The following is a 26,330-nucleotide window of genomic DNA, read 5'->3' as shown; positions in this document are numbered from 1 at the left end:
GAACAAGGCAAATCTAATTTATTTGTTATGATAAGTAATTAAATAATTTTGGTGCAATAAAGTTAAAATCGTTATTCGTAAAACTAATCACAAATATGATAGATAAAAGAAGAAAAAGAATCACCATGTGTTGTGAAAATTTTGACAACATTGGAGAACTAATATTCTCTCTTATTTTCTAAATAATAATATTGTTAATGTTATATTTTGTTCATCAATAAAATTAACTTTAAGAAATGAGAAAAAGAAAAAGAGAAAAGTAAACGACTTTTATCAAATTCCAATCTAAATTTACTTTAACCAAATTCAACCTAGATTAAATAGAAAAATGGAAAGAATTGGGACAAAAATGGTAAAAGAATGACAAGTCATACAAATAAAGGGAGAGAATATAAAATAAAATATAATGTGAGGGTGATGGGAATCGAACCTTGAACTTCAAGGCAAACACAAAGATTATTGTGTCACCTTTTACCACAACTCCCAGATCACATTTGTCTCTATGGGTGCTCACGGTTAGTATAATATAAATTTATTATAATTTTCTACATCGATACACGAATCTACGCCAAACATTGTGGGTGCATGAGCACCCATAACCATGGGTGTGGGTCCGCCCCTGCTAATACCTATTGAACACCTAAAATGTTCAAAATATGTACCTATTAAACACAAAATGTTGATATAGCATAAAAAATATTTTTCACTTTTCTTTGGCACGTAAAGAAATGTGGAATTGTATTTTATTTTAATTATTTTCAAAAAAACTCACTCTTTTTCTTCTTCCATTGACACTTGGCATTATAAATAACTTTAAACAAATTTTAAAATATTTTTAAAAATAATAATTTTTTAATCCTAAAAAAGAAGCCTCGTCTTCTTCACCTCATTTAGGTTTTCAAAGACAACTGCATCTTGTGTCTATTTTTTTTCTCCAAAAAATCAACTAATTGGATTTGCAAAAAGAAATAAGAAAGAAGATTTTTGAATATTGGAGTAAAATATTTAGCTGACATTCGTCCAGTTCCATTTCCGGCCACCTCCAAACAAACATCACCACTCAAATTAAAATACAAACTCATTTAAGTTATAGAAAATAATATCAGAGAATTCGATAAAATTAATTTGGGTCTTTTGATTTCTCTTTTCGATTTTAAAATGATTATCCGTTAATAAACTCCGTTTCTTCATCACTCTTGTACACGTCTCTCTACATCTTTCTCTCATATATTAGATATGAAAAAAAATTCCTTTTAAAATTTGAATATGTAAGTAATTTGATAAGATGCTGAGTTTTGTGGTTTGAGAAAAGAAATGTTGAAAGGAAGAAGATGAAGAAGAAACGGGGTGGTATAGCGTGGGGTTGGGTAGAATGGGTAGAAAATGTATTTGAAATAATTTTTTTAATTTAAAAATAATTTTTGAGGCCCACTTGCCACATGTCGTCTTTGCATTAATCATTTTGTCATGTCATCGAGAGTGTATCACATACACTTTACATTTTTTTTTGCTGATTATAAAAAATGTCTAATAGGAACAAATTTTGAATAGATAAAAGTGTTCAATAGGTAATAGTCCTAGTTGAGATATCTAAGTAAAATATGCGGACAACTTTGAAGGGCCGTCGATGACTTAAAAAAGTTTTTCCTTTTTAGGTCTTTTGCTCGCCTTAATGAGAGATGCTTTTCTTTCATAATATTTTTTCCTAATTGCATTTAGTTTTTACATTGTAATTTGGGTTAGGCTGTGTGAAAAAAAGTCAAAACATTTTTGAGAGTGATGGAAGAGAAAAAAGTGGATGCAAAGCAGGGGCGTAGCTACACTAGGCTAAGGGTATCCAACCAGACACCCTTCGTTAGAAAATTACATAAATAAGATATTTTGGACACATTTGAAACAATCAAGTTTCTTAGCCCAATAGTTTTAGTTGTTTAGCTGGAGCCGAGTCCTTTGCAACCTACTGTGCGCGGATTCGATTCCCCTGATTGCACTTTTTATTTACATTTTCAAAAGAGCTCCTAATTAATTTCTTTATCACAGTTAATAAATATGTTATTTTTAAAATAATTCAAAAATAATATTATCTATTAAAGTAATCTTAAATTAGAGACCTACAACTTAAAAATTTAAAGGAAAAAATAAAAAATTAGTAGTCAATTGAATTTTTAATCATTTGACTTTTGATTTTTTTTTTTTATTAAAAATTTAAATAAAATTTAAAAGTAATTATTTAATTTAAAGTTAATAAGCAAATTATATATTTTTTTCTATAAAGATATTAAAAGTGAAAAAGCCTCATACATAATTTCTTTATAACTCGTTTTATTGTACTCTCTAATTTTCATATCTCATTGTTAGTTTGTGTTTGTGAAATTTTGAAGCATAAAAGTGATTTCATTGTAAACTGAATTTTCTTTCTCTTTTTTTCTTTGTCTGTTCACTTCCTATTAGATAAACATGAACATTGAAGCTAAATATTATGTAGTGTTTGATTAAAGTTTTTGGTATATTTTTAATTACAAAAAATAATCATTAATGTTACTTAGTTTGATTTACAAAATTTAAGTGCACTCATTCATTAAATTATTTTTATTACCTATGAAATTTTTGGACACCCTTCGTGAAACTTTTAACTATGCCACTGATGCAAAGGATCATACATCTAAATTACCAATGCAAATTTGGCAATACTTTTTGACCTTTTTTTTTTGGTTTTCCACCCGGTGTTCGGTATCCACATTGGAGCCCGACAAAATCCGAATTCGCGTCGAGAAGTCCCACATTGGAGGTAAAACACTCCCTAACAAAGGCGACTCCGTACCCAAGGAGACTCAAACCCAAAACCTCTTGGTTAAGGATGAAGGAGTAGTTATGACTCCATCACAACCCTTGTTGGTAATACTTTTTGACTTTACTCCTTGCTAAACATGTTGTACAAGTGAGTATTTTTTGCAATAAAAAAATAAATTAAAGAGTGTAACTTTATAATAGAACCTATCAAAAATGAAATCGTTATTTATTTTATGGTGATTGTTCTTATTAGATAATCATTCTTTTTGTATATACCACATTTTTTTGTTAGTTTGCTCTTAAAGGCTAAAAGAATGGTATCTCATAATTGAAAACAATTTAATTTTAATAAAATGTTACCATGACACAAATATTTAAAAATATTGTATCAAAGTCAAATGATAGTCACTTAAAATGAAAGAAGGAAATACTTGTTACGTGTTCAAAACAAGATAAGTTGTCACAAAAGAATAAGAAAGAAATAGTGATGGCAGACGTTTCGTTTTTCTGAACTACTACTACTACTACTACTCATGTCTCTGCAAATGACTACTCCTCTACCTTTTCCGCGGTCATCATCTCAGTTACTTTCTCGGTTTTTCACAGTACCTAATTGCTCATCAGTTCGCTTCAATTCCCTTCCTATTGAAATTGAAACTAAAACTAAACCTAGCAGTAGCAGTTCACCGGAGAATGAAGGAATTTCTGGAATTAAAGTGCCCAGACAAAGATATATTGCCGCTTCTAAATCGCAGCTGTTGGATGCTATCACTACCACTATGTTTAACTCACCTGATGAGGCCCATCAATTTCGCCATCTATCATTGTACTTTTGTTTTCCTTTAACTCTTTCTCTTTCCATCTTACATAAATCATATTCACTCAACACATACTGCATTTCTAATGCTCCTACTTTTTAGGTTATTTTTGTATTCACATTGGTGGCAACATTTGAAGGCTTTTGGTGCACCAATATTACCTGAGCACTAAGCTAAACTTAAAATAAAAATAGTGAAAAAGGGGCTTTAGCTGGCTCAAACCCTTGTCTTAGGCGGGCACTAGGACACTCATATGCTCCCCTCATGGGTGCACATTTAATTATATCCTAGTTTTTGTCCGTCTCTTAAGATAGATATACATATGATTTTTTCCAAAGTCGATGGGTGCACGTGCACCCCCATTTATAGGTATGGATCCGCCTCTACTAATTTAGTATTGGGAAAATCTTACTTCACCACTTTATTGATGGAGAGTTGGGGAGCTACCTTTCATGGTAATAGCTTTTTGTTCTCTAATGTATTTGACAAAGTGTAGTATTTTGTATGCATGTGAGAGATGACAAAGTGTAGTATTTTGTATGCATGTGAGAGGTGTTATTCTCTGTTGGATGCCTATCCAGAGAGCTAAGAGCTCCTTTTATAATGGAGAAGAGTTCAAATGCTCATTACTTTTGTAAGTGATAGTTGAGGTAAAATGGAGTCTTATCCCTGAGAAGTAGGGAGTGGCTCTGTTTTTCATGGAGCAGCTGTGGAGCCTTGTACCAAAGAATGGTAAAATAACTCAAGTAGTTCTTCCTCCTTGAATTGGTCTTAACTTAAATAAGTTGGCCCATATGATTTGCGGGAAGTATGGCCTATATGTCTGGTGGAGAATATGATCCACAAAGGTTGTTGCTTACATCACTCTTCAAAAAACCCTAACAGTTTCGTGGGGTATGGTAACTAAAAATTGTTAGCTAATAACAACTTAGAAATAGCCATGTCTAAAGATTACTCTTCCATACTTTTAGGAATAAGTTAAAAGTGCTCTCACGTTTACTGAGGAGAACTTCTCCAAGGTTTCACATTTTTGGAGAGGCTTTTTTGGGCAGTCTTGCCTGTAATTGATTAGGTCGCTAAGCATGGGAGATAATATGATATACTTTGTGGTGGGTTTCAAATCTTATGACATAACAAGGATTGAGTCAAGACGTCAGACTTGGTACGATTGGGTAGAAAGTGGTTGCAAAATGATGACCAGAACTAGTTTCATCCAGAAGACAATAGAGTGGCTGGATTACACTCTTTAAGGAGGCTTCCAAAGCGCTGGGGAATTCCGTTAGCAGGTGGAAGCTTCATGACCATTTCACTGAGTTCTTTTGTTTGAGGAACTTTAACAAATATGGTTGATATATAAGTATCATTAATATGCAAGATCAGAAAAGAGCAGTAATCATCATTCCTAAGAGCAAGAGGGCATTCAATACGGGCTACATCAGAACTCAGAAGCAACATTGACAACAGAAAGTTAAGGCCACCTCGATGATCAACATCGCATTTGGCATATCATTTTTGTTAGATTCTAGCTCTTATTTCTTACATTCTTGTTCTAGTTGTAAGGATTTTGTTTTGATTTTGATTATTGCATAAGATAACCCTAGGTAAACAACCTAGTGGCCTTTAATTAAATTAGAAAGAAAAAAGCCTATATGATGTCCCTGTTTTCCATTTCTATGAATATGGATAAAAGAATGGATGCTCTGAGAATGACGTTCATGTGGCAAGGCAACAGTGACATAAAAAAGATTCACTTGGTTAGTGGGATGTGCTAACATGTAGTAAGGTAGTAAGAAGGCACGAGGTCTGGGAATAAGGAACCTGAAAATCTCGAATCAAAGTCTAATAATGAAATGACTTTGGAGACTTACATCTAATGATCAATAACTGTGGAGTGATTTAATCAGGATGAAGTAAGGTGTTACATTAGGCTTTGGGCCTAACCCACACCCCAAAAGTTATCTCAAAGGGAGGAGGATGCAAATGACATTCTGCTCTAACATTTGAAGGAGAGAGAAATAGAGAAATGAGACTTTTTCATTCTTCAACATCCCACCTCACGCCCAGGCTAGACATCTGAGTCGTGGGCAAATTTTAGTTTAGGAGCCTAACATCTCGTGGGATAAGTCTTGCTCTAATACCATGTAAAATTAGGTTTTGGGCCTAACTCACTCTCCAAAAGCTAGTTTGAAGGGAGAAGGATTGTCCACTCCTTATAAGGAAACCATCCATCTTATTAACCACCGATGTGAAACTTTATTCGTTATAAACATATGGTATGGAAAGTAACTGGGCAATTAAACATGTTAAAAAACCCTATGGAAAGCTAGCAAGAAATAGGAATTTAATAGCATGAAAATATTCTTGTAAGATCCAATTGGCTTGGCCAAAGGACACAAAAACAACTCTACTTACAGATCTACAACTTAAACCAACAACAAGATGCAACAGCCGGAGAGGTCTGACCAAATCAAGGATGGAGTTTGGCTTCTGCCAAAACAGGCAATCTTGACTCACGATAATCTCACCTAAAGGGACTACCATTTATGTTCTAGATGTTATTTATGTGAAGAAGAGATAATGACAATCAATCATCTGTTTTTACATTGTAAAATTACTAGTCGATTATAGAGGATGTTCATTACTATGAAAGGACTGATTTGGGTAATGCCCGGGGAAGTACTTTAAGTACGGGAAAACTGGAACAAATATGATAGTCTTTTCGGCCAGAAAGAAAGATGGAGAATTGTCCCAACTTGTATTTGGTGGCCAATATGGAGAAAGAGAGAAAACAAAGACGTTTTGAAGACAAGTGTAGTTCTACCCAGAAGATGAAGATTTTTTTTTTTTGAAATTAGTAATGTTGTATTCCTCAGCATTAAGGATATGCTGGTGACCTCCAAAAATTCATACATAGAGGGGCTGGGAAGGCTAATTACAAAGATCCTAACATAGCTACTAGTTGCTCTACCTCCTCTATACATTTCTGTTTACACCAAAAATACAAATATGCAATGCAATTTTCTTTGACTTTCTGTATGGAGTTTGATTTGTTCTCATAGCATCTTCCATTTCTTTCCTTCCATACTGACCACCATATGCAAGCTGGAATAATTCTCCACCACTTTTTTTGGCTTTTACTGCCTCCTCTCCTGATCCAGCAACTCAACAGGTCAGCAGTATGTTCTGGCATCGTCCAGCTGTTACCAGTGAGCCTCAAAAACAGAGACCATAGTTGACCTGTGACTCTACAGTGTAGAAAAAGATGGCTGTTGGTCTCATTTGTCTCATTGCATAGAAAACACCTTGGTACTAGTTGTACACCTTTCCTCTGCAGTACCTCCTGTGTCAGACAAGCCCTCTTAGCTACCAACCATACAAAACATTTGATCTTGGTTGGTGCTTGGCTTGTCCATACATATTTCCATCTAGCCAATCTGAGGCCTTGTTGAGTTACCATTTCCTTCTTATAGAGCTTGTTAACTGTGAATCTTCCATCCTCAGAGTGTACCCACTAGATTGTGTCTGGCCTTGCAGCAAAACCATTAAACTCATTGATTACATGTAACAATTGTGCCACCCTATCTATTTCCCAGTCATTGAAATGTCTCCTGAAAGATATATCCCAACCATTTTCCCAACTCTCAGCTAGAGTGATATCTGGATTGCTACAGAAAGAAAATAAGTCAGGGAAAGATTGCATTAATGCCTCATGTCTTACCCAAACATCTTTCCAGAATTAGTATTTTAGCTCCATTTTCCTATTCTGAGTTTGATGTTTCCTGCTAGTTTGGTCCAGAAGGATCTTATTGTTTTCCATGTTGAAACTCCATATGGTATAGTGACCTCATTGGTACACCATTGGGAGTCCTGGCCATACTTGTGATGTATAACTTCTCTCCAAAGAGCATGTTCTTCTTCCACATATCTCCACAGCCATTTCATCAAGAGACACTCATTATGGATTCGAAGATTCCTAACTCCAAGACCACCTGAGAGCTTAGGTAGCTGCACTGTTTCCCAGTTAACTAGATAGTACCCCTTCCTTTCTTTGTTTCCAAACCAAAGAAGTTTCTTCTATGTTTGTCCAATTTCTCCAGCACCTTAGCAGGTAAGGGAAATAGAGACATGACATAAGTGGGGAGGGAGTCTAGCACTGCATTTATTAGTGTTTGTCGGCCCCCGAGTGACAAGTATTGAGATTTCCATATGGCTAACTTCTTCTCTGACCTCTGGATTATCCCATCCCATATCAGTAGTTCTTTATGATTGCTTCCCAGAGGCATTCCCAAGTAAGTTGTTGGGAATTGCTCAATCTTGCACCCTAGGATGTTAGCCAATCTTTGCATCTGTGCTACTTCCTTGATAGGGAATAAACTGCTTTTCCTCCAGTTAACCCTTAGACCAGAGACAGCTTCCAGGATCACAAGTATCACTCTGATATATCTAATCTGGTCTTCTTTTGCCTCGCAGAAGATTACAGTGTCATCAGCATACAACAATTGGCAAATCTCCATACTCACACCTTGCCCTGCTACTAACTTCAAATCCCCTTATCCATCTGTTTTGAGTAGCTATCCTCAGCATGCTATTCAGCCCCTCCATGACCAGTATGAATAGGAAAGGGGAGAGAGGATCACCCTGTCTCAAGCCCCTTTCAGATGAAAAAAAACCCACCGGTTCTCCATTCACCAGAATGGAGAACCTGACGGTTTTAATACAAAAACCTATCCATTTTAACCATTTATCTCCAAACCCCATCTGTCTTAAGATGTTTAGAAGGAACCCCCAATTTACATGGTCATATGCTTTTTCCAAATCAAGTTTGCACAGGATGCCTGCTTTCTCTCCTCTTACTCTTGTGTCCACACATTCACTGGCTATTAATGCAGCAACCATGATTTGCCTGCCCTTAATAAATGCCATCTGGTGCTTGTCCACCGCTTGTTTACCACCTGTTTGAATAGAAGATGAAGATTTAATGCCGTATCTTGTTTTATTTTTGGTATAAACAGAATACATGGAAGATTTGGATACCAAAGGTGTCAAGAAAGATGTGCTTCTTCAGGTGTTAGCTAATAGAGGGGTGATTTTGATGGCAGAGAACCTTAGGAAGCGAAAGGTTGTCCACATGAGCTGGTGTTTCCTGTTTAAGGAGACTGGTGAGGATGTGAGTCATATTTTATTACATTGCAAATTAGCCACGAGGTTATGGGATTATATGTTTACATGGTTTGGCGTCACTTGGATAATGCCAAGATCAAGGGGTTGATGTTCAGTTAGAAGAGTGGAGCTAGGAGAAGAAGACACAAGGCGTGGAAGGTTACTCCTCTAGCTCTAATATTGGTCATTTGGAAAGAGAGAAATAGGAGAGCTTTTGAATGGCTAGAGATTAGGGGTGGCAATTGGGCGGGTTGGGTTAAATTTGGGCGGGTCATAATGGGTTTCGATAACTATCAGGTCAAGACCCAACCCAACCTAAATTGGCTTGGGTCAAAACGGATTGGGTAATGGGTTATATAATGGGTCAAGATCCAATCCAACCCAATTTTTACTAAACTTAATTGTTTGATTTGTTCTTTTAAACTATTTTAGTACCTAATAAAATTATTTTTTTCTTTATTATGACTATATATAACATATCAATTTGAAAAACAAAGTTCTTTAAAAATATTTTGACAAGATTTTTCATGAGCCAATTTGGGTTACATATCAACCTAATTTTTAATGGGTTGAGCTAATGAATGAGCGGGTCAATAACTAACCCAAACTTAAAACGGGTTGGGGGGGTTGAATGGGTTGAGTTTGATTTTTCCACCTCTACTGGAGATGAGCTTTACTCAATTGAGGAGTGATCTCTGATCCTTATTTTCTTTTGGTGCATCCATGTAGTTCCTGTTTGTATAGAGGATTGGGTCTCTTTTGAAGAGAACCATATTTTGTAGGTCTCTCCTTTTTGGTATATCTCTTGTATACGGCCAAGTTGGCCTTGTTATTATCAATGAAAACCTTACTTGATTAAAAAAAAGTATGTTTCATGAAAGTCAGAATCCTAGTGACTCTCTTCTACAGTTGTGTAAATTGTTTCCTTTTTATTTCTCCTTTAAAAGTTAGAACATTAATTATTACATACTTTTTGGTGTTCAGTTTCTGATTTTTGCTAATAGAATTTCTGTAATTGTAATTGCAGATGCCTGGACCTGATTCTCCATGCTGAACACAAAGTTATCTTAGAGGAAATGCGAGTTGAATATGATCGCTCTCATACCAATGATAGTAGTAATAATACTGCGGTTTCATCTGGCCAAGAAAGAAATTTTACGCCAAATGGAAGGGGCTCTGACATTGTCACAAGTGATGTTGAGAAGGTTGAAAACATGGATAAATATGGCAGGGACATGGAACTGAAGAATCTATGGACTTCCGGTTCTAATCAATTCTCAGGATCTCCGTATGTTTCTTTTCTCAAATTTGTCAACAAAGACTCTCTTGAGGAGTCTAGGTATGTTGCTATCTTCTATAGTATAATTACTGGGAGAATATTGGATAAAAATATTATTGAATTGTGTATTTACATTATTACATTGAGCTTTGTTTATAGATACTACATGAAAATCCTTCTCCAAGTAGGATACTATATACAAATGATATTTCTATCTTATTCTAACACTCCCCTTAAAGCTGGTGCATACAAGTCATATGCACAAAACTTGCTACAGATGTAATTAATATGAGGATTAACAAGGGACTTGGTGAAAATATCTGCAAGCTGATCACTCAACTTCACAAATTTTGTAACAATATCTCCGGAGAGTATTTTTTCTTTGACAAAGTGACAGTCAATCTCAATAGCTTAGTACTCTCATGAAATATCAGATTTGATGTGATATGGAGGGTCACTTGGTTATCACATGCAAGTTCCATTTGACTGGTTTCTCCAAATTGTAGCTCTCTAAGCAACTGCTTAATCTAAACTAGCTCATAAGTTGCTACAACCATTGCTCGATATTCTGTACTAATCGAGTAACCACACTTTGTTTCTTACTCTTCTAGGACACCAAATTACCTCCTACTAAAACACAATATCTGGATGTAGAACATTAATCACAAGGTGATCCTACACAATCAATGTCTATATATCCAAAGATCTGCAAATGACCTCGATCCTCGAAGAGTTGTCCTTTACCTGGAGCTACTTACATATCATAGAATGCAAACAACTACATCCCAATTACTATCACAGGGAGAATCCATAAATTGACTTACAACACTTACAAAAAAGAAATGTCAAGTCTGGTCACTGTGAGATAATTCAACTTACCAACCAACGCCTATATCTTCCTGAATCACTGAGTGGCTCCTCCTGTCCCGGCATGAGTTCAACATTCAGATCCATAGTAGTGTCTATGGATCTACATGCCACCATTCCAGTCTCCTCAAGAATGTCGAAGCATACTTGTGTTGGGGAATAACATTACTTGATCTGGACTGAGCAACCTCAATACCTAGTCTTACTTCAGTCTGTCGAGGTCTTTAGTTTGAAAATGCTAAAAGAAATGTTGCTTTAAATTAATGATACCACCTTGATGATTGTCGGTAATAACGATATCGCCAATATAAACCACCAAATAAATACACAAATTTGGAGCACAATGTTGATAAAAATAAGGTGCATCTTGTTGTTTGCCGAATTACTTTCCTAATTTTGTTTGTCTAAAAGCTTACTCTTATAATGGAAATACAGAAAAAATGAAAGAAGCTGAAAAAACATGAGGAAATTTGATATGGTTTCAGACTTTAGACTGCTTCTAATTTGGGCAACATGATAAGAGACAAGGACAGATCACTGACGATTTTTAAAAAAAATGCCTTAGAGAAATGAGAACTATCTGAACTTAAAAACAGTGCTTGGTTGAGCTGAAGCAAGAGATCTATGATGACAGCAAAAATGATCACGCCTATACATCAAATATCTATTAGAACTCTTGCAGTGTTTAATATTATATGCTTTTGCTTTGTACATGGGCATTCTCATGATAACAATTTGATTTTCTTAACTATATGTGACTTGCCATCTGAAATTTCCTGTAGAACTGCCGTATCCAGTCGCTTTCAACATGCTTTCCTGCAGCTTCTTTCCAACGCTGGATTTGAAGAATTGTCTGCTAGAGATCTGAGGCTGACATCTGCTCTAAATACTGATTATCTTCTTACTTTGCCAATATCTGTTGACTGGAAGAGTGCATCTCAGTCCAGTGCCATATTATTCAGGTTCGTGTAGATAATTTTTCTGAAATAGAAGAGGAAAGAGGAAACTCTTGTTTAAATTAGTTGTTACAGCATACAAAAGGGCTCCTTATATAGGAGCATTTGGCTGTACAAAGTATGAAAATTATTCTTAATTCTTTATCCAATTAATATCTTGACTTTCAAATAATCTACAATAGTATTTTACATAATAGTCTTAATGATTTTCTAGACTTTCTCCTCATGCACACCCCCTCAAGGTGGTGAGCAATTTGGGTTTCACGCTCCAAAATGAAATGAGATGTTAACGGTACCCGACACCTTCCAACTTGCACCAAGCAAACTGATTTAGTGTAGAAACTGCCCACCTCGCCCATGTATCTCAACAAAAACAATAACATACCTAGTGTAGTCCCACAAAGTGGGGTCTGGGGGGGGGGGGGGGGGGGTGAGGGGATAAAAATGATTTTTAAAAAAAATTGAAATACTTCTCAAAAACAATTTTTTTAAAAACTTTTTTTTTTATGGGGGTGGCGCGGCGGCAGGGTTTGCGTGAAAAATGATTTTTTAAAAATAATTTTCAAAAATAATGTTTTCTTAAAAAAAAATTGACGAGAATGGCCTGGGTTGGGGTGGTAGGGGTGACATATAAATGGAAAAATTTGAAAATTTGAAATATATTTGAAATTTAAATTAAGAAAATTTAAAAAGTTTAATTTTATTTTTTTTGAATGGGGAGGGTCAGGAACGGAGTATGGATAAGGTAAGAAAAAAAAATTAAAGAATGAAGTACAGTTTTGAAAAATATTTTCCTTAATTTTGGAAGAGAAGTCATTTTCCTTAAATTTAAGGAAAACAAGTTGATTTGAAAAATATTTTCCAAACATGGAAAAATTGGAAAACATTTTCCAAAAAATATTTTCCTCCATTCCAAACACAGCATAGAAGTAATTTGTTTTTACTCTGCTCTGTACTCCTATTATATTCTGGCTTCTTCTAAAAAGTGACTAGGTAAATGTATATTTATAAAAAAAGTCAATCAACAGACTGTGGTTCACAGCCGTAGGTGTCATCTTTAGATTCTGAAATTCCTCTAAGTCTGGGGTTGAACCACGGGACCCCACATACGGTCCGTGGTTCTACCTACAGTCCGTGGATGATTTCAATTGGTTCCGACACCAGATTCTGGAAAGCTGCACTTTTCTATTATCTCAAGTTCGAGGTGTTACATTATCTCCCCCTTAGAAACATTTGTCCTCGAATGAAGTCTAAACAAGCTGCTCTACCTTGCCCATGTATCTCAGTTCATTAATTTATTTTACGAAAACAAATAGATTTTGAAAGTCTGGTACAAATGTAAATCTATAACAAGCGGCTCTTTATGGCCAAACATTCCCTTTAAACATATCGAAAAAAATATAATATATTCGCGATGTCAATGAATACCTCACCCCCAAAACATAACTCGACACTAATTATGGAGCCTCTATGACACTTTAAAAATAATGAAAATAAAGTTACGGGCTTAACCCGACTATACAAAAGAATGGAATACTCAATGTCGCTCCCAAGATCCAGAATGTGCTCAACAATAGTGGATGTAAATAGGATCCTTCTCATACGTGGACCGCCCTGCTACTGACCAATGCCTGAAACTGACAGAAAAGTCAACATTCAGAGAGGGAACTCAAAAGCAAACTCTGATAACTCTAAAAAAGAAAAAATCAACTCTAGTATCTTGAAGAAAAAGAGCAGAACTAGATTTTTCGATGTTCAGATGGGTTCAACATCCAAATTCTATTACCACGGGAAAAAAGAGAGATCTTTCAGAAACAGTGCTTGAAGAATCAGCAGCAGAAGAAGAGGTATGTGCTGTTGGAAACTCACCTGAAAGAAGTGGTCAGTAAAACATAGAAAATAAAGAGAAGTTTGGCCGGACCAGTTGCATAAGGCCGCTTGTCAGCTGGAGAAGATACCTGTTGTTAAAAGTCTACATCAGATGTACAGGGGCAACTAATGAATCTATAGAGCTCGTGATCCACTATTACCTTATGGTTCTGGGTTAAATGCTCAAACTCTTTCACATGTAATCAGAGCCAACTTTTAGCAAGTCCATTCTTAGACTAGTAAGTCTGTATTCAGAGTTCACGAATGAATCCCGAAGTTGGATTACACTTGTGGGAGGGTTTTGAGATATGAAAGTTCCAAATGGAATATATGAGGATATCTAAACGGGTTTACACTTGTGGGAGGATATCTGTTGAAATTCCTATCTCATTACACTTTCCCTTACTCCTCTTTTTTTGACTTGTTCTCTTTTATGTATTAAATTCATGAATATTTGCATGCAGGCGTGGTTATGCAACTGAGAGGCAGAAGGGTTTGCTAATTGTTGAAAAACTAGAGTACTTGCAGTCAAAGTTTTTACAAGGAGTTTTCTCTCTGATAGTCAAACCTCTGAAGAAAGTTAGTATTTGGTTGACTGAGGTATGTTGGTATTGGTAAATCAAAATTTTCCTTTCTATAGAGATAAACTGAAAAGTTGCTTTCTAAGGCTCCTCAATATTAATTGGGAGGGGAAATTTTGTTGGTTTGGTAGTTTTTCTCGTGATTACATACGAACCTGATTTCTTGGATTTGGTGGCCAATCACAGTTATAGACTTCCATGCATCTCCAAAAGAATTGGAAACATAAACCAAGTTAGGGCATTTTCTTTTAAATGAGCTTCTTCAAATCTGCAAAAAGAAGCTAAACCAAAAAGTCATTAAAAAGATATATCTGTGGTCAAATGATCATCATTTCAAATATTTCACTAAGACACTCGCTTAGATAAACAGGATTATTTTAATTGAGACAGACATGGCAAGATTACTAAAAATCTGAAAGTCATGTGCTAGGGAAGCAGAAACAGTGGCAGAATTAGGCAGTACATGTAAAGGCTGCTGCAACTAATTCTCAAGCTCAATCATTCTGGTTTTTGTTTATTCATGATTACATATATACTTGAAACCATATTGATTTGATTTATGATGAATTGATGATGATCCGACTTGATCATATAGTTCTTTTTGCTAATGCATTTAGTGCTTTGATGTAGATGCGAAAATTTCCATTGATTTTGAAGGTCATTATAATTGTTCTAAGATTTCTATCTATTCTTGAACCAGGTTTTGGAAAGATCTATCACAAAAGACGATGCTCAAATTTGGGCCAGAAAAACCAAGCTTTGGTTGAAATATTTTTCGATTTTTCAGCAAACATCTAGTGACAACCAGCACATATCAAATAGGCCATTTGAAGTTGACACATTATCAGAAAACGACTTTCCCCTTTCGAAAGCTGCACAGAATGCAGTAACTCGTTATGAAGAAAATCTTTCAGCAGCTGGGCCTCGTGGCAGGCTTCTAAAAAAACTGCTGGTGTTGATTGGAGTTCTACCTTCAACACATAAACAGCAAGTTGATGAAATAGATGTTACTGAAACCGAGTCTCATTTAAGGTTTGTCCACTTGAGTATGAAATTTTATCTTGCTGTGTGACTGAGTGTATGTGTTCTAGTAAGACTTGCATACACTCTTATGTGTAAGAAAAAACTCATATTTTAGGAAGTTTTTTTTTTTTTTTGTTGTTCTTGCTACTGCTGCTATTGTTATTTTCTTTGGTTAAAGAATGAGATTTAAATTTCATTGATTTTTGAAATGACTATGTCATCAAAGAGAATCTTCTGTCTAGGCCAATATTTTTGTCGAGGATATCACTTAGCGATATATGGGAACCTGCATCACGCAAACTATGTGGAAATGATTTTTGGAGAATGTTGAGAACTTCTATTTCCATTCTTCTCTCAAAATCAACACTCCAGGTAACTTCAATTACATTGAAGTTCGGTTCTCATAGCATATGACATTAATGCCTTACTATCCTATCTTTGTCCTCATAATTGCTTGAAGCACAATGAATATCATGGGTTGGCACGGTCTTCAATTCAAACTACTTAAAAGATGTTATTCCCTCCGTCCCAATTTATATGAGTTAGTTTGACTTGACACGGAGTTTCAGAAAATAGGAAAGATGTTTGGAACTTTTGGTCTAAAATAAGTCATTGATATTTGTGTGGCTATAAATCATTTCATTAAGGATAAGTATTTTAAAGTTAAATTGTTACTAAATATAAAAATGTGTCATTCATTTGGGACTGACTAAAAAAGAAAGTAAGTCATATAAAATGGGACGAGGGCGTACAATTTATTCTGTTTCCACAAGTCTTCCTTTTTTCTTTTCTTTTGAGAGCGCCTTACCTTTTTATCTTATATATTGTTTATAAGCGCAATTCTTTTATACCACTTATCCAACTGCAATTCATTCTTTCTCTCTCCATTCCCCCTTCTTAAAACTGTACATTTTTTTGCCTTGAGTTACTCCCAAATCCTTTCATCATGAACATTACATTTCTGTTGTCATGGTTAGAATATTACATCTGACTGTAGTGCTTGAAATAATTCATTGCAACTGTTGCATGTCCTATGTACTCTGTGTTATGAATAGCCTGATCTCTAGCAATAGCAATGGAATACTGCACCCTTAAGAGTGCTTATGCCTTTAAAACTGATCTTAGTCGAGACTTTGAGTAAACTGTCAAAGAAAACATTTAAATACATATGTGTTCATCTTTTGCTAGATAACCTTATTCTCAGGCTCTGCATCCTCATATAATGTGATAGTTGCTTCTGATAGGAGCCAGCTTACCAAGAGTTGATTTTGCTATACATCAAGGGAACTTGTGAAGGAGGTGATGCTGATATAGCCGAGTTTCCCTCCTTACAGCTGAAGATATACGAGAGAATCCCCATTCCAGATCTACCCGTAAATCCTTGAACACAGAATATACTTGATCAACTATTAAATCACTTGAAGTTTATGATTGTATTTGTTCTCCGTCCACATTTTGATTTAGTATGTACTTCAACTTATTATGCTTGTTACTCTCTGTAGGTTGTTTTTCCACACAAGAAGTTGTCTTTCCGCATACTAGACTCGGTATGAGCTGAAATTGAACTTTAACATCGTTTCAGTATGGAAAAAATGAATTTTCTACAGTTTGATAATGGATAATTTGACAATGGTGTTCTGCATTAATGACCTGAGATGAAACCTTAAACTATTACATTTTGATATCAAGAAAAACTGGGTGAAAGGAAAGTGCACAAGTTCTCATAAGTTGTACATAGGGCCCTCTAGGAATTAGCTGTTTGTGTGGTGTGGTACAGATATAGATATTAAATTTGGAATTGGCGACAATAATAATTTGTAGCCTGAAAATACGTAAAAGTTAGTATCAATCTTCTTGGATAACCATTGTATGGTAAGCATCAAAATTTTCTGTAAATTTTAGTTGGTTTCTAAATATTGATCTGACATGATTTCTGTTTCCATCTTGTGACATTTTTCTGGGCAAACATTTAAAGAAAGAAGAATGAATAGATATAATCCAACACATATTTGAATTGGATAAATAAATGAAAGACATAAGCAGATTGGAAAAACAATAGTTCCTAATGTAATCAGTAAATCAGATATAAGAAAGGCATATCATACAAAATTTAAGGTGGAGTTCTTAGTAGAAAATTCTCGGCATAAGTTGTATCAGAGTAGCCACTATACCTGCTTACTGAAGTCTTTTTCTTTCTCATGACCGAGGCCATGGAACTTTCTAATTGTTTGATGGTTTAATTTATCCCATGTGTGCATTGCATTATACACACATTCAGGCATGCAAGTCTGTTTTTTTTCATGGGTCAAGCATGTGAAAATATTCTTTGATAGAGGATGGTGATGAGATTTAAAGCCAGAACTTCTGTATACTCCAATACCTTTGTTAAATTGTGTGTCCATCTCATCTAAAAACTTGAAAATGTCATTACTTTTATTTGCTTAATTATGTCTTCAATTTTGGGAATTCTAGAGGTCAAATAGTAGAAGGAAACCTTAAAAGTCTATATCATTTAGATCACAAACTACTTGTGGAATGAATGCAATTGTCATAGCCCTTTCCACCTCAACCTTATTTGTGTTTGACGAAGATATAACTATTTTCCTTTAGTCACTGGACTGAGAATGCTCACTCTTAATACTATTGTTATAATTATTTCATGGAGGTTTATAGTGTTTTGAATGCAGGGTGCTGTTTTTTTGTTTTGTTTTATAATTCGCTGCTTATCCTGAAGAAGTACTTTCACTTTTGTTTGTAGGTACGCCTGGACATTGCCTCGGTTCTTGGACTTCTGGCATACTTCATAAACTACAAGTTCGAAAACATGTTTTCACTGTATGATTGGTCAACTTTTTCGTGATCTCTACACAATTTTCAATCCATGGTGTAGTTGTCAAATAATGCACAATGTCTTGTTAGGACATCATCTTTTCTTTAATATCCTGAACCGACTCAAAATTCTTTTATAAAGAGAGACAAACAATACTTTTAAGGCACTGCTGTCATCCAACTCCTCTTTTCCTCATCTTGGTTCTTAAAATAAGTGTGGTTGGCAAATTTATTGTTCCGAGTTTTACTTTTTTTCGTACATTAGTAAAATCATATCTAACATGCTTATTTGAAGCTTATCTTATTTTTTCAGTATTGTATTCTATTGGTACCTCAGTTTGGTTTTGGTTTAGTGTTAGAATTATAGGTCACTGTGCACATGATTTTGACATTTAAGATTCTCAAACTTGTGGGTCAAATCAAACTTGCATCATCCTCTACTTGTTAGTCATGGCTTCTTTGGTATAATTGTTTTTCTTTGATGCTAAAATCATTGTAAACATAACTAGTCTGATTACTATGTGTGCTTCAATTGAGTAAAGTAACTTGATGATCTGATTACAGATCCGCAATACTTTTAGATGTGGTTGCAGTCACTGCTCTTGTGATATATGTGAGCCGTGTGGTCTTGGGTTACAAGCAAACATGGGATAGATATCAAGTGAGTCCATCACTTCCATTCTCCATTTCTTTTTATGAAGTTCTAAATTTTTTATGCCTACTCATTTTTTTAAAGCTATATTTAGCTTCTGGTCAACAGGACACTTAATGAGAAAACAATAGCAAGTGGCTTTGGTTCTGTTTACTTTCTCCTGGATGCTTCTGAACAACAGCAGGTAACAGAAGCCTCTAACACTTGTATCCGTTTTGTCTACACAAGTGAATGTAATTGGTTTCTTGAGGAAATATATAGGCACCTGATTCTTGCATTCTTCCCTTCTTGCAGTACAAAGAAGCCATTTTGGCATATGCAGTCTTGCTGAAAGAAAACATCCAGGTTTTCCGTGATCTTATCATTACTCCTAGAGCACTATGTTCTCCTTGTTAATTGTTCTACTAGTTTCTTTTCAATGATCTTTGATTTGTCTGTATAAATAAAATCTTTTTATAATTTCTTATTATGCATTCTAAGGTTTTCATTTCTTTATAGCTACCGGGAGACTGCACTTAATGGAAAGTAACAAGCACAAAATTTCTGATAATTTTATTTTTCTCTGTGCTTCATTTTTTCTACTTGCTCTTTTCTTTCCAGATTATTTCACTTCTTAGGATTGATCAATATATAAACCAACCCACACCACCGCGATAGCCTACGCTTCAAAAAGTAGCAGCTGATTCGGTCTTCCTTTTTTAATTTTTTTCATATTTTTCCTCCATTATATTTAAAGCTGTAGTTTATAGCTTTATCAGTCAAAGCCTCACTACCTAGGGGCATCACCTCTTTTGATATCATCCACTCTTTGCTGTTTGCATCGGAAATAGATTTCTAAGAGTATCACTGTTAAATTGCAATAGCAACAGAAAACAAATAGACCCACTTCCACCTGCACCTTCCATTTTGTATTTCCCACTGTTCTCTTCAGTGCGGCGAAAACATAATCTGTTTGTTGTTTTCCTTTTCAATTAATCCAAGTGTGGGATCCTTGACAAATCTCAATGGAGGTGCCTAGGCAAGGAAATTTTGGGAATTGGGGCGCTAGTGAGTTAAGAGAGTTAAGCAGGGACTAATCTCATACTCATGAAACCTTAAAGTCTAATGAAGTCTTCTTCCTACTCTTAGTTGGAGCTTGAATTGGATCTAGAATCCCTGAGGGGGTTGCCTGTCCTAAAGGAATGAAAGAAATTAAGAAGAGCTTCCTAATATGGTGGTTTCAAGTGCTGTGATCGCTTCTTGGATAATGCACATATATTAGTGTTCTCTGTTTTATCGTGATTTTGTTTTTCATTCTTGTGATGTCAATATTTTAAAGCCTAATTGAATTTCTGGATTCCATCACTTCCTTTAAATGGCATAGCCGCTAAGGATTTTTACAGAACACCATTATGTGAAAAATGGAAGCATTGCACTTCAGGTGCACTTTGGTTCGATTGATCTTCTTCTCTTCTAGTTACATGATCATTTAGGTGTACATGAATTACACTATGATAGGAGAACATGGTGATAGGATGAAGTGTCAGGTTATGAATTCGGTTGTCACTTTTAAAAAAATAACACTTTTTCCCTCTGAAGGTTATGAAGAAAGTTAGCAGACAAAAGTTTTGTTTACACTTGAAGAATATGATAAAGCAGTTAGTAGGTACATTGATGCTTCCCACTTATCACAAGTAATCCAAATGGTTGTAGCTCCTTAGCTTTACATGTGAAAGGCCTTGAAGGTGTAGGCACGGGCTTGTAGTCATCACTTAAGCAAAGATTTCCAGTTGGTTACAAACTTCTGTTGAATTTAACCATCTGAGATCTTGTTAAAAATAATTTGAATGCAGGAAAGTTGTGCTAGAAATATCGGAGCCAGATGTGAGAAGTTTATTTATGATCTATTGGAAGAAAAGGTAACTTGGTGATTTATTTATTTTGTAGTTGTATTTTTGGCGGCATAGCCTTGGAGACCCTTATACTTGTTCCGGTTTGTCATCCCGACCCCTCAACTACACAGTTTTATTTGAACACGTACGTGTTCAGAACTCAGAAGTAGTATTTTAAGTCCTTTGGACCATTGACCAAGCTTGTGTGGCATTTGGTTTGCTGAGTTGTATAAAGTGTGCAGTTACACATGCTTAAAAGCCCATGAAAGTAATATTTTGGCGGAAAAAGTATTAAAATCAGAAACAAATAATAATTAAAGAAAAAGAAAAAGAAAAAGAAGAAATTCTGCAAATCCTCCCATCTTCTTCTTCTTTTTCTCCCCACCACCACTAAACAAGCCTTCCACTTCATTTTTCCTATTCATCCTCTCCTAATTCACAAAGAATTAAAAAGATCACAAATAAAGACAATAGGACAAAACAAAGTGACCGTCACACTGTCAACGTGTATAGATATTGAATGGTGGTTGTGTATTAGCCTCGGTGATGAAAACCCATCCGTCGTGTTCCTCCAACTCTGTGTCGGCCTCCATTACCTTCTATTTTACTCCCTCAGATTACATCCCGAACTCTTCTTTCTTTCCTCAAAAACACTATTTTTTCTTATGTTTGTGGGTGTTGACATTCAAGGCGATGTCAAAAAATGGGTCCAAAATTATGAGTTTGTTCATGGTGAATTCAGTTGATTTGAACCAGTTGGCATTGATTGTTCCTGAGAGTGAAGATTATGGAAGAACGGGGTTGAAGAGAATGGCATATGAATCTCTTGAGGAAATGAAGAAGTTATTGGATGTTAACTTGAGTGAATTAGATGCTGAGAATTTGTTGTGTGAACAACTGGAGTATGCTTGTATTGTGTGGACTGTGGATGTCTTTTAACTTGGAATGAGCTTGTTCCTAAGATATTGAACAGATGGGGGAAGAACTAAATGCAGGGGATTTCCTAGAATAAGTTTTAATTTTATTCTTAAAATTTCTTTTCATACTTTGATATTTTTTTAATTTGGCAAGTGACGTGGATCCTATGGGTCATTCATGTCAGCGCAAGTGAGGGGCATTCATTCTCGGACAGATTTTGAACAAGTAGAAGTGTTTGAATGAAACTTTGTGTAGTAAAGGGGGACCAGGATGACAAACTGGAACAAGTACAAGGTCTCCCGTATATATTTTTCCATCTTGACACTGATGCATTTATGTGCAGGTTGAAATGCCTGTAGACAAAGCCGTAAGTACTTTGGTGAGGCTGGGTATTGTAACGCAGGATTGTTTAAATGGGCACACTGAACTGCAGGCAGTCCCTTGCTTCAAGGCACATGAGATTCTTAAAAAACACTGGAATACCTTGCTCGGCTAAGTTCAACGCATACAAAGTTGTACAATTTTAGCTTCTAATTCTCAAAGAGTTCAATGAGAGAAGGTTACAGAAAGTTGCTATTCTGTAAAATTAAGTATATGTTTGGCAGTTTGAATGCAATAAGAGATGGTGTACCTATACTACAATTAGGAAGAATGAATTGGACCCCAAAGAGGCCAATGCCTTTAGAAGAATTGATTTTGGCCTGACAATTATGGTTGGATCTGTCATTTACTCAGTTGGCAAGCAATAAGCCAATACTCGATGTGTATAAATTAAATGTGTGTTGGTATTCATGTAAATTCTTATTTCATGGTCCTTATTTTGAAGAGTGATAGACATACTGCTGAGTTTAAGGTCATATAAACAAAGTTTTTCAAAATTAAGATTTGTAAAATGTTACGAAGGTGAAATAACGTATCAAGAAAGAAAAACTAAATTAGTCGATGGAAAAAAGAAATACTATTAGAAAAGATTGTACTAGATTTAAATTTGTGTTTTATGATATTTACCTGTTGTTGCTACTTGCTATTGGGTTCATGTGATGGATTGCGGGTTATATATGTACCATCGAAACTTAGAATAATTTGGAGCGTAACAGGCATGTGGCTTCCTTCTTAGGTGTGTTTGGCATGAAGGGAAATGTTTTCCAGAAAATTCTCATGTTTGGTTGGTTTGAATTTTTTGGATAATGTTTTCCAAATCAATTTATTTTTCTCAAATTTAAGGAAAATGACTTGCCTTAAAAAGTAAGGAAAATATTTTCCAAAATCTTTTGAACCTCACACCTCAGTTTTCTATACCAACTTAAGTTTCGGGTATTGATTCCCGATGTTAATTTTGAATTCAACTTCTGATTCACGATTCAAGACCCAACTCTTGAGTTCCAGATTGAGTCGGAGTCGAATCTTGAGTTAGGATTAGGTCGATATAAAATCGGGTCCCAAATTAGGTGTTGGGATGGGGTTTTGAGTCAGGTTTTGGATTGAAAGTCGAGGTCGGGTCTTATATTAGGTGTCGAGTTTGGGTTCTAAATTGATCGTCGGGGTCGAATGTCTAAGTCGGATCCCGTCTCGAAAGGTGGGTCCGGATTGCAGTTGAATTTGGGTGTCAGGATCATATTCCAATTCGAATGTTGGGTCTTGGGTCGTGAGTCAGGGTTAGGTCCTTGGTTGGGTCTTGGGATTGTGTTTCGATTCAGATCATGATTAGGGTGTGGTCCCAATTCGAATATCGGGTCCCATGTCGGGAGTAGGGGTAAGGTCGTGGATCGGGTGTTGAATCAATTATCAGGGTTGGTTTTCAGGTCAGAAACTATTGTCCTAAAAAGTATTTTCTACTCTCTAGCCAAAAATAAAAGATATTTTCTAAAAAATTCTTTTTCATTCACCAACCAAACATGAAAAAATAACCAACTTATTTTCCATATAAAACATTTTCCTTCTTACCGAACACACTCTTAATTGGACTTGGTAAAATAAATTAGTAGATTCTTCTTTGAGGCAAAAGTTATAGTCCATTCAAGTTGAAATAAAATATTTTGCCATGCATAGTCTTTTGGTTGTCTCAAATGTTAGAGTAGTGATCAAACATTCCTTCCTTGGCTACCAAAAGTCATATGTATCAATTTGTACATAGAAAAGTGTCAAGTGTTTTTGCTTCATGCTCAAGATATACTCCTCCTCCTTTTCAAGTCTCATTTTACATTAATAGATCTGTCTTAATTTGAGGTAATATATATATATGTCTTTGTTCTTGATCATTTCACCTAATATTTTCATAGTATGGGACAATCCCTCAAGAAATTTGGTCCATCTTCTTTCTCTCTATGTTGCACACCTCATTTCTTTTCATGTCAATTTTTGTAATATTTTTGCTTTTGTTTTTTTGCAGCAAATGGTGAGCAGAGTGATAATATTGGTCCAATAATAGACAATTGCTACATCACTCATTTTAACAACACTAAGAAATGGAGCTTAGCACAATTTTGCCGTGCAGTCTGCCAAACAGTCGAGTAAGTAAAACTACATAAAAAAATGATCTTTAGCGGCAATTAATTAACGGCAATGGCTTAATTGCCACTAACTATGTACTTTTAGCGGGAATTAGCACTCTTTGTATATGTCTTTAAAGCCTTTAGCGACATTGGATCAAATAACAATTAACTAATGTCTGTAAAGGCTTTAACACTCTTTGTTAATGTGTATATTTATTGCCGCTAAAAGGTGTTTTTGTTATAGTGTAATCTTCCATGTTATTAACTTTTAACTTTTTTTGCCTATTTTTTTTTATTAGAAAAGTTTCCTTCTCTTGTTCCATACACTATCATTTCAACATGATTTTTGTTCATGCAAAATGTCTTCAAATGTGTCTGTGCTCCACTTAACTTAGGCCACCTTAAGCTGCTTCAACTTTTGTTTAAACACACACACAAAATTTAAAAAGAATTTCCTAGTAAGTCAGTTGTGCTTTACTATATATACCAATAAATGTTTCATGTTGTGTCCAAAATTATAAGAAGATGTAAGTCCTAATGATATATGTTGTTCTTCTTGCCCACATGTTAATACAAGTGATGCATGATCTAAACTAGTCCTTGATAGATGCTCTACCTCTACAATCACAAAATCAGTGAAATAACTACCGTTAACTTCACATGAGACATAACCTGGAAAACATCTTCATTATCTCCCTCCAAAGCAATCTGATTAGTGACCTCAGTCTCTTTTATGGTCTCCATGGAACGTGTAACAATATCATTCAAAACTTTGTTTGAAAAATACTTTTTTAATGTGTCAGCACATGTCTTGGCTACCCCAGACTCTAGACTTTCGATGGTATCATTTACCTCCTCTATTTGTAATGGGCTTAAATGTCCATTATTTTCTGTTATGTTTTCTCCATTCATAAAACCTTATTCATTCGCTCTTTTTACTTCTTTAAATACTAATCCACTCTATAGTTTGAAATAACGACATATTCTCTCACTTATTTATAATTTCAAATCAGATTTCAAGTCAGATATACCACTCCTTCAAATTTCAAGTCATATACATGTATCTTTGATACCATATATTTTGAAATACAAATTCATAGGGAGATAGACGAGTTAGAGAGGGAGAGCAAGCAAAGTCAACGTTGATACTAGTTACATGTAGAGAAAGTCGGTATATCCAAATACATGCGAATTATCACGCTTGGATCGATACAATGTATCTGAAAGAAATTAAACTTAATTTGACCCACATGTATTCAAGATACATGCATCTGAGCGCACCAAATATACGTATCCGGCGAAGTAAATATGGTACAGAAGATTCATGTCATTAGTGTGAAAAATAAAGATGATTATGGTACAGAAGTTTCATGTCTTCGTTCCAAAATTCTTCCTTTAACTTTCTAGCTTCCTCATCTTTTCTAGTTGAATTTTTCGATCTTAGTTAAAGATCTTGAGTACAGAAGGTCCCCATTATACTTTTCTTCTGCTATTCTCTTCAATTAGAGCCTACAAATTTAATGACCTTACAATTGTCTGTCATAAGCTGTTATAAACCTTATTTATTTTCCGTTTAATCTAATCTCTATCGAAGAATTGAAACAACAAATGTAAAGTAAATTTAAATCTCTTTTATATCCATGTTATATTGTTTGACAGAGATATCAACAAAGAGCTAGGGTGCACACAGTTAAGGGTGCCAGGGATTGCCACACTCGAGCGGCTGCACCAAGTAAGCATGCAAATGACACTTTTGTCTAACAATTGTGGTTATTCTTTTCACATTAACAATATGTTTTTCCATACGTAAACTAAAATCCTTAGGGAGCAAATCAATATTTAGTAACAAAAATAGTTGTTTACTCTTAAAGGACATGATATAATAGATATTTTAATTCAATTTTCAGGAATATGAGATTTGCAGTGGAAAATCATTGAAAAGGGAAGAGTATCACAAAATGCTTGTTGAAATAATTGGTGAAACAAAAATCACAGGGTTGGGAGCCAAAGACGTATTGTTATACTTGTTTGGAGTCCCATTAATTACATTATTCATCAAGCAAAGTGTTATTCCACAAGCCATCCCTAATTACATCTTTATTCCTGGTGTCACTTCAGCAACTGTTTTTCTTCTAGCCAAACTCCATATGATTTGAATATCTTATTATAAAAATGTTATCTCCACTTCTCTACTTGTCTTTTATTCCATCATCATATTTTAATTG

At 35.1% G+C, this 26,330-nt stretch overlaps 1 protein-coding gene across 10 annotated transcripts; it reads left to right on the top strand.

Annotated features, from left to right (window-relative positions):
* The first annotated feature begins 3,244 nt into the window (after nt 1-3,244).
* On the top strand, nt 3,245-26,330 carry LOC102578890 (uncharacterized). 10 transcript variants are annotated; one of them, XR_001473696.1, is made up of 17 exons: nt 3,245-3,616; nt 9,796-10,107; nt 11,697-11,876; nt 14,204-14,339; nt 15,021-15,352; nt 15,586-15,715; nt 16,588-16,716; nt 16,846-16,890; nt 18,102-18,178; nt 18,737-18,833; nt 18,919-19,008; nt 19,119-19,169; nt 20,403-20,469; nt 20,657-20,722; nt 24,003-24,123; nt 25,765-25,837; nt 26,013-26,330. XR_001473696.1 is itself a non-coding variant. In XM_015309629.1 (15 exons), the coding sequence occupies exons 3-15, from the start codon at nt 9,845-9,847 to the stop codon at nt 22,107-22,109; spliced, it is 1,749 nt and encodes a 582-aa protein (XP_015165115.1). In that variant the 5' UTR covers nt 3,539-3,616; nt 8,621-8,927; nt 9,796-9,844; the 3' UTR covers nt 22,110-22,450. The 10 variants fall into 10 exon arrangements, 6 of the variants coding, with proteins under 6 accessions (XP_006349586.1, XP_006349585.1, XP_006349584.1 ...); XR_001473693.1 differs by lacking the exon at nt 20,403-20,469 and having other exon boundaries at nt 26,013-26,329; XR_001473695.1 differs by lacking the exons at nt 24,003-24,123; nt 25,765-25,837; nt 26,013-26,330 and adding an exon at nt 21,957-22,043.

Source organism: Solanum tuberosum, unplaced genomic scaffold (assembly GCF_000226075.1).
Source record: "Solanum tuberosum cultivar DM 1-3 516 R44 unplaced genomic scaffold, SolTub_3.0 scf00111, whole genome shotgun sequence".
Classification (NCBI taxonomy): domain Eukaryota; kingdom Viridiplantae; phylum Streptophyta; class Magnoliopsida; order Solanales; family Solanaceae; genus Solanum; species Solanum tuberosum.
The sequence above is the reverse complement of the archived record's forward strand: the minus strand, read 5'-3'. Positions and strand labels throughout refer to the sequence as shown.